This window comes from Platalea leucorodia, assembly GCF_965183815.1.
Source record: "Platalea leucorodia genome assembly, chromosome: 2".
Lineage (NCBI taxonomy): Eukaryota > Metazoa > Chordata > Aves > Pelecaniformes > Threskiornithidae > Platalea > Platalea leucorodia.
Window position 1 is genome coordinate 87,521,915 of NC_138824.1, and position 13,518 is coordinate 87,535,432.

The window sequence follows — 13,518 nt, forward strand, 5'->3', positions numbered from 1 at the left end:
TATGTGCTTATTGCCTCAGAGTTCAGGCTTGTAGAGCATGCTGAAATGCAGTTTCTTTGTTTTCCTCACTCTCTCTGTCATGTCTGTAGCATGAAGAAATCCAATGGAGAAGCACTGCTCTCTAGACCCGTGGTGTCCTGTAGACATCTTGAACTCATATGAACAGGTGTAAACTGCCATATTGGCCTTGCCCAGTTGTTCCAGGCTCTGTCCCTGCCTGACATATATTGTCACGTACTCAGCTGACACAGAGGTTTTAATTTAGGAATGGAGTAGTGCTACGTGGGGAAAAATAGTGAAAGTAACCACAAACTTAATTAAATGTCAACCATGGCCTCTTGTAAACTGCTTTTTAATAAACATTATAGTAGAAACACATCACAACTGAAATGATACTATAGGATTTAAAGTTTACTTTTGAGGCATTTTGGCTGTCATGCTGCAAAATACGTGGAGCTTTTCCTCTAGCCCTGGTTACTAGTTCTGCAAATAGTGCTAGTTTTTTGGGTTTTTTTTGTTTTTTTTTTTTTTTTTTTCTTCCCTTTTTTGCTCTTAAGAGAATTTTTTTTAACTCATGGCTAAAATGTCTTTCAGGTAATCACCCCTATATCAAAGAAAGCTGCTGCTCATCTCAGAAAGGAAGCACTTCCTCCAGCTTCATTTCATCCTAAACATCCCAATTACACAGCAAAATCCGTCAAAGTCTCTGAAAATGAGGATGCCAAGTATGTGCAGAAAGCTACAGAAAATGGGGGAATAGTGAAGACAATAGAAGAGAAAGCTATTGAAGGTATCAAAAAGAAATCAAGACCCAGATCTGGAAACTCTTTAAATCTGGCGTATTAGTGTTAAAACACTTCTTAGTTTATACTAGTTACATGCTTAGATAGCTTAAATGTGATGTTTTGTTTGTATATTAATACTGTATATATCGTTCATGCATATAGCATGCTATCTGTGCACACTGCTGTAGTGTACAGTGTGTCATTTTAATGCCTCAGACCTTTAGTTCTATGTGCAACACTTTCAGATGATGATCAGGGAATGATGGATTTTGATGAGGAGGACTTTAATGAACCTATGGAAGCAGAGCATGTGGAAACTGTACCTGAGACGGCTGAAAGCCTGAAGGGAGACAAGGAAATTGAGAAGAAAGAGATGGAGCAGCTGGAATCAGAGAAGAAAGAGACATCTGTCTTGTAAGAATGTCTTTCCTTTTTTTTAAGGCTTCCATCAATAAGCCTTAGATTTATCTTCGTATTTGTCTCTGCCAATGGGATAATTGGGATACAGACAGAATGATGATAATGCTATGCGATGTGCTTTTTTGTAGTGATGTTAAAAATGGTAAAATTGAACATGCTGGTAGCTATTTAATTGAAAAATACTTAATGTTTTGAGGATTTAGCACATGACAACATAACACCTGTTTCAGTACATTGAGGTGACTCAATGTGGGTGTTGAACAATGAATTTTGATGCCAATAAGTAAAAATGAGGAATTCCTAACAATGCTTATTCTAAGCAACTATGAAGGTATTTCAGAACGTTAGTTGTAGTTAAAAGTATTGTCACTAAAAGTAATTTCACGTGGTGAACAGCTATGTCTTTGGAAATAGGGAAAAAGGGGAGGCTTTGCCTTTTTTTTTTAATTGTTTGGTAGAATCCTGAATCATGTGTTTCCATAACTTTAAACTGTAAAATATTTGAATGATCAAAAAGACTTCAACATTTAATGATTGAAAAGGTAGTTTTGTTGAAATAATCTGTTGTTGCCACTGAGCAACTTGTACAGATGGATGGATATATTTGTTATGTAAAGGCTTGAACGACCAAGGCTGAAATACCAGGTGAATGACTTTTAAAGCCTGTGTGTTCTGTACTGAGAACCATACTTGTGTGTGGATTTCTCTCTTTGTCCCTCCATCCTTCTTTTCAGAAGAAATCTGAGGAAACCTGACTGTTGGGAATGTTGCTTGGTAGTGGAAAGAGCAACAAGAGGCCTGAGAATACAGGGCTGAAAAAAAGTGAAACAGTGGTGGTTATAGCAAAGGCACAATTTTACTTCTTATTTCTTTCTTCTTCTGCAAAACCTGCAGAAGTTGTTCTCTCCCAGATGTCTCATGTTGGGACAGAATTGATGAGGATGAAGCTGATCTAGTAGTGGCGGACGTTCAGCTGGACCCCAGTCTCCTTCCACTTGTGAATGGGGAAAATGATGATCAAGTCTTAAGATTTTATTGGCTGGATGCTTATGAAGATCAGTACAGTCAGCCAGGTAACTTTCAGTTAAAGGAGAAAATGCCATTGTGATTCTTTCTGTGTAACTTGGATTTTCAGACTTGCCTTAATTATGTCTAGATACCCCGTCTCTCTGTGCTTTATAACTTGTACATTGATCTCTTTTTTTTCCGTACCTCTGTCCTCAGTGCAGGACACGATCACTGGGCAAAGTAAGAATGTTGTCTCTTGGTCTAGTCTAGCAGTAGGGAGGTACAAATGGAGCTACTAGCGCTTCTCGATGTTAGTGACCCACTGGCCTTCTTAAAACCCTCTGTGCTCTAGGAGTAAGCTGGTATTGTTAATTTCTTACTCAGTGGTGCAACAATTGAGCATGCTTTCTTCTTCTTTCTGGAAATGTAACTTAAAATTCTGGTGGACTATTAGAAAGCCTGTACAATAGCAGTTGCACGATTTTATATGAAGGAAAGGCATGCCTATCAAGGGAGGAAGGTGGTCTGAAAAATAGATGCTCTGTCTAGATCCCTTTATTCAAACTGTTGAAATCTTGGAGATTGTCTCTAGATTAACACCCCTAAGATACTTTGTGCACTTAAAGTGTGAATCCTGGCTCTCGTTGGCTTCAAAACTGCAGCATTCTGATCTCAGCCCTGACAAAAGAAGTTGTTTTCACATCTGTTCTAAGCACTTCCCATCCATCATATCATTTCATCCGCAGCTTTAGGATCTTGCGTTTCTAATTTGTGCTTCATGTAGGTTTCCCAGAAGGTTTTACCATATGTTGTTGAAGGTTTTTTGGGTTGATGCTGTAAGCATTGAGTCAGATATGTTTCTCTGTTACACCTTTTGTTGTGAGTTGGGAATGCCAGACTTAAATATGAGATTGTGCTGGGCTGAACAGCTTGGTGATGGGAGTGGTAATAATCATAGATATCTTGATGAAATCAATGGCTATAATATAAAATTGCTACTTTTAAAGACCCCACTATTGTTCTTGTTCTTTTTTTTTTTGTCTTCTAAGTCAGTGGTTGCTGAATGGAACATAATTATGAAAGGATTTCTGTTCCTCGCATGCAAGGAGTGTTCTTTTCTCATTATGACTTTTTCAGGATTGAATAATAAAGACTGCACCTGTTTTCAATTAGTAGCGTAGAAGGGAAAATTTTGATACTGCTTTTTGTTTAACATGTTCGTGATCTTTGTTTATGCCTCATTTGCTGTGATGTCAAATGCATTGCCTGAAGAGTAAATACTATAGCATAATCATAAGACTCTTTCAAACTTAATGATTTTTGGAGGCTTACTTTTCATAACTCCCTTTACTATCTCAGGCAGAGAACTTGAGAATTGTAATCCTGTTAACATTTTAAAGAAATAACGAATAAAAATGGCCCTTTCTTTCCCCTCTGCAAGACACTTTCCCGGTGTCTTGACTTTGCTTGCCTGTTGGTTCATTGGTAACATGATCTTTTTTTTCAGACTTTGTGTTCTACAAGCTTCACTCCTATTTTTTCTTTCTTCTTTCCATAATCAGGCTTACAGGGCATAGGTCCTGATATCTCTTCTATCATTTCTTGGTTTTACATACGAAATGTCTCTGAAAACTCTTTGAAGTTAGCCTTGCTTTCATTGTGTGTGTGTGTGTGGGGGGGTGGTGGTGTGTGTGTGTGTCTGTTGGACTAGGTGACCTCCAAATGTTCCTTCCATCCTAAATTACTCTTAATTCTGTGAAATCTGAGGATTAAGACCACTCATTTGTCCGTGCTAGGGTTGATTAAAGTTTGTCTTCGCAGTCCAGGCAGCCTATTACCCTGTCTTTGACTGGCTCATGTATTCTTTTTTCTACATCACCTGCTTATATGTACACCTCTGACAGGTTAACTTCTCCATGCTCTTAATATTGGCAGCTGTTCAAGCAACCAACTCCTGTTTTGTGGTCTCTCCCATGGTTTCATCTTTCTGTATGATACAAACCTATTTGAGTTTTTTATCCCTTTAAAAAAGAAAAAAAAAAAAAAGGCTGCTGGGAGAACTTCATCTTCCCTGTCACTTAGATCTGTAATTTGAGCTCTTTCTAGATCCTTTTATTCAAACTGTCTAAATCTTGAAGATTGCCTCTGTATTAAAATCTCTAACATACTTTGTGCAGCTGAAGCTTGTATCCTTTCTCTCATCATCTTCAAAACCGCAACATTCTCTGTCCTTGACAAAAGTAGTCTTGTTCACCTCCATTCCAAGCACTCAAGAAATGATTTTTCTTAGCCTGTCACTCTCACTCTGTCATCTGTCTTAGTGCATCTTCACTGAATTATCTTTGATCTAATGGAGTAAGAAAGGTGCCTTTACATCTGATAGATCGTGTGGCAAAGAAATTATAACTGTTAACCAAGGACTTGTTTGTGCATTGTCAGACCGAGGAGAAATGTAGGTTCCAAAATCTTCCTTATGTGAAACACTGTTTCTAAGACAGTCTCCCCTCTGATATTTCTGATTTCATTAATAGTAGTGTACTGTAGGAATAACGTCTTCCATGTAATCAAATTCCAAATTACTTGGAGTTTGAAAGGAATGCTGGTGAAGCCAGGTTTTTTGAGTTGTACTTGGAAGTTTTTTACCTGTAATTCACAAAGTGTACGTGAAAGTCAGGTGGCCTTGTTCTATGTTATTTCAGAGTTTAACATCACTTGCTTAGCAGTTTGCAGCATTTTGTGCTGATGTCACGTTCTCTGTGGCTCAGAGATGTGCATGTACAATAATGATGTGGTCCACAGTGAAGTCAGTTGCACTAGTCCTGCTCTATATAGGCTTTCTGAATGTCTACCTTGGTTACAACTGCTGTCCTAGCATCCAGGATTTCTTGTGATGTCATACATCTTTTGGTGCCCTCATTTGTTAAAAATATTCAGTTAAAAACTTTTTACAGTTGATCAGCTTCTAGTTGTCGTCTTCAGAATGTACTTCTACGGGTTTTATTATTAGTAGAGTCTTGATCTCACGGTACTAAAGTGTAGGAAAAATGAGTTAATTGTGCTGGTCTAGCTGAAGAATGAAAAATTGTAGATAACACATGTTTCAGGAGTGATTGTCAGCACAGGGATTCTGATTTTCTTCAGCTTTCACTGACTTCTCTCTCCTTCGTCCCTCTCCCCGTGAATTATCAAACTAATGTAGGTAGAAATGGAATATCAGAACAGAATTCTGAGATTGGCTGTATGATGCCTTTTTGAATTTCACATATCAAGGTGTTGCTATAGTGATGGAGGTGGGGGCATGAAGAACTATACAGATATCTATTTGTAAAGCTGGTGTTTAAAACAATTTAGAATGTGCTGATATGTCGGAAAGATTTGTTGTTCAAGGACCTAAACCAGAAGTGTTTCTGTGCAAGAATACATAATAAGCTGCTTTAAGCAACATTAGGAATGATTAATTTAAGAATCGCATCTTGAATTCTTTGCTCTGCCCTTCTTCCTTAGGCGTGGTATTCTTGTTTGGCAAAGTTTGGATTGAATCTGCAAACACCTATGTCAGCTGTTGTGTGACAGTGAAAAATATTGAGAGAACTGTTTATCTACTGCCACGTGAAACAGTAAGTATATCTTTTGAGCATGTCAAACGTAAGTACCTTTCATTCTGCTTATGGCAGGTTATGAGTTCTGATAGTGTATTTATGGGAACTGTTGAAGTCAGTGTTGTCTGATGTAGGTGGTAAAGTTAAGTACAACATATACATGGTATATCGTATGTGAGATGCAGAGCAGAGCATTGCTGCTTCCCCCCAACTAACAGCTGCAGACAAATTGTTACCTCCACTTCAAATAATAACACTCCATTTCAAGTAATATTTTTTTATACTTGAGTTTTCTTGGCTGATTGCATTGTAGTTTGCCCTTAAAGAAGAGATACACGATTCATAATAGCAAAGCAAAATTCAACTTATTGGTCATGTCTGCTGGCATTTTTTGTTAATTTGTAAAACCTGACTTTTGTTTTTGAGGAAATTGACCTATCCACTGGCAAAGAGACGGAGGCTCCGGTAACTATAATGAGTGTTTTCAAGGAATTTAATGACTGCATTTCACCAAAGTATAAGATCATGAAGTTCAAATCCAAGGTTTGTCTACAAGCATCCTATTTGGTCATTTTCTGTTGTTCTGGTTTGTAAGGTGGGAAGTCTGTTGAAACACTATCCAGTGGGGGAGGTTATGCTGAAATGCAAATATATAACTCCTGATATGTGTAAGTGTAGCTGCTTGTAAAAGCTGTCCCTGTGTCTTACCAAATATCCATACTCCTTTAAGAACAGTAAATCTGCAACGTGATTGTTCCACCAGAAGTTTAAACATCCTGCTTTTGAAAATACTCATTTGTTAGCTTCTTTGAGTTGAGTGTCAGACTTGCTTGCTTGCTGAGCTATTTTTGAGAATACAGAACAGATAGAAGTTCTGGTACCTAAAGCCTGGGTAACAGCTCATGGTGTCAAAGTTTAAAATGAAAGATCGTGTTGTCCAGCAGATAGGTCAGTGCACTAGGATTAGGCTGTCTTTGCATTTGACCAGGTGTTGTGTTGAACTTTATCTCTTGGCATGTTTCATCCTTCTTCTCAGCCTTGCAGATTTATCTTTTTAGAATGCATACTGTTTGGAGCATGGATTGTCATAGTGCGTTTATATGGGAGGTAGCAAGTTGTGAGGACTGTCACCCAGTCTTGAAACTTGAGCTGTTGTAGTCTTACAGTTACGGGCAATAGTCTTACCGTGTTATTTTGCTATGTTCTGTTTGCTCAACAAATCCCTAAAAGTACACTGGAGAAACAAAATGTTGCTGTAACGGAAAATTTGCACATACAGTAAAATAATACTTGTCATAACTCTGCAGGAAAAGAGCTGATATCGCTGATAGTGTTGCAGATTTGGACTGAATTAGTTTTCTAGTGTGGGAAAGCTTTATTTTTCATTTACATAGAGTATTTGTCTTTTGGTGGGGGGGGAGAGGTGGGGAGTTTGGGGGGTGGGGAAGATGGGTAACATGCAAGTTAGAGGAAAAGATTTGTTCAGAGTGAAGTGCTCAAAAACTTTTCTCTTTCTTGAAGTAAGATGTCATTAGTCTGGCAAAGCTGGCTTTCGTTGTAATTACTGGGTGGTGTAGAATTAGTTGTAACTTTTCCCACACTGGCAATCTTGTGACTTTGTAGGATTCGTTCCTGAATAGTTGATCCGGAAATGGGATGGAAAGTAAAAATGCAGGAAGAATGGCATTTAACAATATGTCAATTAGGGAAAACAAGTTCATGTGGTAATTCAGGTTGGAAAGACTCTCAGGAGGTCATCTAATCCAAAGCTAGAGTGCTTCAGAAAGTTTAAGTTGTTACAATGAAAATGTGAGCAGTGTTTCTCAAATGGCACATTCATGCAAGAAATGACATGTTTTCATCAACATGTAGCATTATTTACATCATTCAGGGAAAATGCATGCTTCGTTAGAACTTTGCAAAACTTTATTGTTATTTTTTGTTCTAGTTTATTTTCTCTTTCAAAACTGATGCAAATTTAGCTTTTTTCAATTTTATTAGTGTTATTGCTCTTGTATATTTGATTATAATTTAGTCATTATCTATGGGGATCAGAAAGGAATTAATTTAACAATAGGTAAAAACCAATTTTGTAATAGCTCACTGTTCAAAGATCCTTTCAGGAATGAGGGAGGAAACTCAGGGCAAATCAATTCTTCACTAAAAGAGAGGATGCAAACACTTGTACTCTAGAAATGGAAGGAGCGGGAAGGGCCTTTGAAAAGATGCAGATCTGCTCACAGAATCTCAGGAAACCTCCACCTATTCCATGGTGTGCTAAGAAAGAAGAGTGTGAGTGAGGTAATGGAGTAATATAGCTTAACCTTCAAAGATGGCTTTTAAAAATCAAGGTAAACCATGTGCAGGAAGTATTTGAACTGTTATTCCTGACGTTGGTTCAAAGCTTATCACATTTTTACTGAGTTTACAGAGAGCTCAGCATGAAAGACCCAACTGTGTTGTCCAGACACACGAGTGCAGTGCATCTGGGGTCCTTGGGTGCAACACAGGAGTGATCCCTAGCAGGAACAGGGAAGTAGCAGCACTGAGGCACTGTTCAGATCTTACCTAGAATATTGTAATACTTGATCACCCTGATGAAGAAAGATTAGCTCAAGCGACAACAGGTACAAAAGATGGTAATTAGAAGGACGAGACAAAAGGAGAATCAGTTATACCAGAGAAAACTATGAAAGAGCTTTATTTTTTTTTTTTTTAGCCTAGTAAAGTGAAGAATAATGATAAGACTTTCTTGCTCTCTAAAAACATTAAAAGGGGGTGAGCAGCAAGAAAGATATTTAAAGGACAGTTTTAGCAAAAGAACAAATGTATAAATTTTAATTCATTAATAAATTAGGCAGGATAGTTTGGGATGCAGAGAAGCTCTGGAATAACCTACCAGAAGTGTTTCTAAACAGTAAGAATTCAAATTCTGTTCGAATTTGTCAGACTCTTCAGTTAACTGAATTTTACTAACATGGTAAAAGGCTATCCAGCTTTATTTTGCTGGCATAATTTTCTGCTGGTTTTGATAGTTACTGCCTCCTGGAAGGGTTTAATGAGAACTGGAGCTAGCAGGAGGGTATGGCACTAGTAATGAGGGAGATAGGAGAAAAGACAGGATTGGAGAGCAAGGCTGTTGGTGGGGCCTTTGTAGGACTATTCAAGGAAAGTATTACAGTAACCCAGCTATTCTCAGCTTAACACAAAATTGACTGTGAACAAGTGGCACCGAATCTGGGCAGGCTTACATCTCTGCAGTAGGGGGTCCTTTTGCTGCCTGCAAGGTAATTGTGGAAGTAGTGGGGTTGTCCCATTACTGTACCCTCCTTTTCTTTTTGTCCTCTCTGAGAGACCTCAATTTCCCTAGTTAGATACCTTATTAATCTCTTTTTCATAAGGTGTCATCATCTTTCTTTTCATTGCAGTCATACCACCAGAGATGATGTGTTGCTATACAGCCCTTGCATCTGTGTTTCCATAGGGGTGTGCAGGGCTCTCAAATTGAAATGGTGGCAGCCCTCATCTGAGTGAATGCTCCAAAACAGTGATCTTCACACAGCTGTGACTGTACGTGGTTAAAAGCTAATATGCTTTAGAAGAACTCCCCTGATCTGTGATGTGCAGCCAGTGTTGCACTACTGTGTTGTTAGGGTTGGTGTTTTGAAAGATTTTTAGAAGGCTAATGGCAATATTGCTCAGGTGAACAGAGCACTCATGAGCAATGCATTCAGAGTAACACAAAGTCTCAGTTTTGGCATAGTACTGTGAAACTGAGAAACTCTTACTCTTCCATCATTAGCTGGAAATCAGAAAGGTTACTAGCATACCTGCCATGCACCCAAAGTTCTTTTATTCAGAATATGCAGTTTTGTAATGACGCGGTGAAAGCCAGTATTTATGCACTGAGACAAGTTGTTCTCTGTGCGTGTGCGCACGTGCATCTTGGCCTTGCCAGCACCAAACTTTGTCCCTGCGAACAGATACACTTAAGCCATACCACTTCCTCCTGCACCTGCTGCTAATTGTAGCTTCAATGGGTTGCACTGCTGCCAAGTTAGCAAGTCTTCACAAATCAATTTGAAAGCAGCCTTACTCCACTTAGGAACTTAGCAGCTAATCACTGCTGCTCATTTCTGCTCTCTGAAGGGCCACTTGAAGGGCAGATTACTCTGCAGCAAAGCATTCATTCACTGCAGTTATGACCAGACGCTTGTGTAATTGAGCTGAGCTCTGTGGAATAACGCAGATGAATCACTGCAGTATACTATTTTTACACTATGTTCAGCTTGTGTTTGCAGCAAGAACTTCTTTGAAGCTTGAGAGGGTTTTTTTAAATTAAAAAAAAAAAAAGGAGGGAGGGCACCAGTAATATATGCTAAAACCAGTGCATTGCCATCTGTTATGTTACAGCTATGATGTGCTGCTCGTGTGAGGTGCTACTTTGGCACAACAGTTCAGATCTACATTTGCATGCTAATTTGTAATGCTGTTTTGACTTCATAGTGGTGCTCTCGTACCAAGTTATATTATTCTCTTCTGCTTCCATGTAGCTGTTGATGCCATAGTTGTTTCTGGATTTGCCTTCTTCCTATTTATAGCACAGGGCCTCTCCTCTCCCACCCAGGCTTTGCAGCCTTGAAACTGCAGTGTTATGAGAAGTAGCAAGCTTAACTGCTTGTTGTAGTGCTCTGAGGGAGCTATTGCTGATGCTGTTAATTTAAGGAAAAAAAAAAAAAAAAAACCCTACCACCCAAACCCAAGTAACTTTAGAGTTTACCTAACTGTGCATTTTTCTTAATTTGTAAATTTTATTCCAATTTATGGTGACTTTTTTTTTTTCTTATTAACTTACTCTAGTGGTATATTATGCTGACTGTATGTATAATGTGCTGAACTTAGTGCACTGTCCAGTGAAAATATGCTTTTTAATTTAAGGAGCCTCTAGGAATTCTTGTAGTAAGACTAGTGTTCTAGCATAGTTATGGCATAACATAATAAGAATAATATATAACAGTGGTGCAGATGGTTTGTGAAGTATTACAGGGCATACATATCACAGGGTAGAGCATGGCATTTCAGCAGGTACCATAGCATTGTTGCACAGGATATTGTAATTATTTGGAAAATGAAGGTAGTTACTCTTAGAAACTGACAAGTTGTGCATGTTGTGGAAAATCATGATTGCTCTTGAAGAAAGCAGAAGTGATACTTAACTTTCAGTAAAGTTGTACGGAACTTAAGACTGCTTTAACTGTCTTTGTTAGAGAGATGTAAACAAACTTGACTACTTTCTAGTAAAACCCAAATCAATGAAAAATACAATACTGTCATAGAAATTATTCTGTTCTAAGCATGTAATGAAGTAAACAGCTGGAAGATGCTTGGGAAGTCAGCTCTCTCGGGTGCTTCTGAAGTGCCGGTACACTGAAGCATGCAGTATAGAAGAAGGAACTGTATGCAGTTACAGGGCTACGATCTCATTGGGATCACAGACACGTGGTGGGGTAGGACATGGTTAAGAAGGACAGGCTGGGATGGCGAGGAGGGGGGTTCCTTTTACATGTCAGAGCAATGGGAATGCATGGAGCCCTGCCTAAGGATGGGCAAAGAGCTGGTCAAGAGGTTATGGGTCAGGATTAGAGGGTAGATTAATAGAGGTGACGTCATGTTGGAAAAAGGGAAGCCAAAGCTCACCTGGAGTTGAATCCGGTGAGGGAGGCAAAGAGCAGTAGGAAGGGCTTGTGCAGGAGGACTAGGGGAAAATGTGGGCCTGCTGCTGAAAGGGACGGGGGATGTGCTGACAAAGGGCATGGAAAAGGCCAAGATACTCAATGTCTTCTTCACCTTAGTCTTTACTGCTAAGTCGAGCCTTCAGCTATCCCTGACCGCAGGAGACCAGAAGGAGAGCCTGAAACAAAGATGACTTGTCCTCGGTGAAGGAGGATCAGGTTAGGGAGCATTTAAACAAACTGGACAGATGCAGGTGCATGGCACCTGATGGGATGCACCCATGAGCGTAGAGGGAGCTGGCCAATGTCATTGGGAGGCCACACTTGATTATCTTGCAAAGGTCGTGTTGATCACAGGAGGTTCCTGAGGACCAGAAGAAAGCAAATGTCAAAGCTATCCTCAGGATGGGTGAGGAGGAGGAGATTCTAGGGAGCTAGAGGCTGGTCAGCCTCACCTCAAGCCCTGGGAAAAGGTGATGCAGCAACTACTTGTGAAAACAACTGTTCTCCAGACACAAAGCACAACAAGGTGCTTGGGAGGGTTTGGTGTGGATTTACAAAGGGGAGATCATGCTTAACCAAGCTGGTAGCCTTCTGTGAAGAGATGAGTGGCTTGGTGGACAAGCGGAGAGCAGTGGCTGTTGACTTAAGTATGGCTTTCAACACTGCCTCCCATAGCATCCTCAGAGACAAACTGATGAAGTATGGGCTAGGGAAGTGGACAGCGAGGCGGACTGAAAACCAGCTGCGCTGCTGGGCTCCAAGGGTTGTGACCAGCAGCACAAAGTCCAGGCGGAGGCCAGTCCCTAGTGGCGTACCCCTGGGGTCCACGCTGGGTCCAGTCCCACTTAGTGGCTGTGTTAGTGACTTGGATGATGGCGCAGAGCGTACCCTCAGCAAGTCTGCAGACAGTACGAAACCAGGAGGAGTGGCTGATATACCAGATGTGTGCTGCTGCTCAAAGGAGCCGTGACAGGCTGGAGATGTCTCATGGCCTACCGGAATCTCATCAAGTTCAAAAAAGGGAAGTAGCAAGTCCTGCACCAGGGCTGGAATAACCTCAGGCACCAGGAGATGTTGGTGGCTGACTGGCTGGAAAGCAGCTTTGGAGGGAAGGACCTGGTCATTCTGGTACATGCTGAAATGACCACGAGCCAGCAACGTACCCTTGCGGCAAAGGCAGCCGTGGACACCCAGGGCTGCATGGGACAGAGCGGTGCCAGCAGATCTGAGGGAGGTGGTCCTTCCCCTGTACGCAGCCCTGGTGAGACACATGTGGAGTGGGGCGTACAGCTGAGCTCCCCCGTATGAGAAAGTCATGCACATACTGGAGCAAGTCCAGCATAAGACCAGAAACATAATTACAGGGCCTGGAGCATTTGTCATGTGAGGAGAGGCTGACAGAGCCGGGACTGCTCGGCCTGGAGAAGAGAAGAGAGGGATTGGTGGTGCAAATCGTATCATTGTGTGTAAACATCTGATGGGCAGGAGTAAAGACAACTCTGGCAGACTCTTCTCATTGGTGCCCAATGGAGGACAGGAGCAATAGGTACCATTTGAAACACATGAAATTTATCAGAACATAAACCACTTTTTTCCTGTAAGGGAGGTCGGGCACTGGCCCAGGTTGCCCAGAGAGGCTGTGGAGTCTCCATCCTTGGGGATATTCAAAACTGAACTGGAGAGGGCCCTCGCAACCCGCTCTAGTTGACCCAGCTCTGAGCAGGGGCTGGACTAGACAATCTCTGGAGATGCCTTTCCATCTCAGCCATTTTCTGATTTTTGTGGTGGTCTGCAACCACCAATTCTCATGAGTATGTCTGAAGCCTGTCAATTTACAGAATGTTTCCGAGCTTCCTTAGCTATTAAGCTTGTATGTTTTTTGTTTTGTAATGGTTAGTATACTTCCGTAGAAACTCTTCATGCTAAGAAAACCTAAAGGGATTAAATACAGGTACTAAAACATTCTTACTA

General features: G+C 40.6%; 1 protein-coding gene across 1 annotated transcript in view; it reads left to right on the top strand.

The window, feature by feature from the left end:
• POLA1 (DNA polymerase alpha 1, catalytic subunit) overlaps positions 1–13,518 on the top strand; it is a 207,578-nt gene that overhangs the window by 7,518 nt on the left and 186,542 nt on the right. The window contains exons 8-12 of the mRNA XM_082335968.1: positions 595–790; positions 1,031–1,199; positions 2,100–2,278; positions 5,718–5,830; positions 6,239–6,355. Coding sequence (XP_082192094.1) covers positions 595–790; positions 1,031–1,199; positions 2,100–2,278; positions 5,718–5,830; positions 6,239–6,355 — 774 coding nt within the window. The remainder of the gene's footprint in view (positions 1–594; positions 791–1,030; positions 1,200–2,099; positions 2,279–5,717; positions 5,831–6,238; positions 6,356–13,518) is intronic.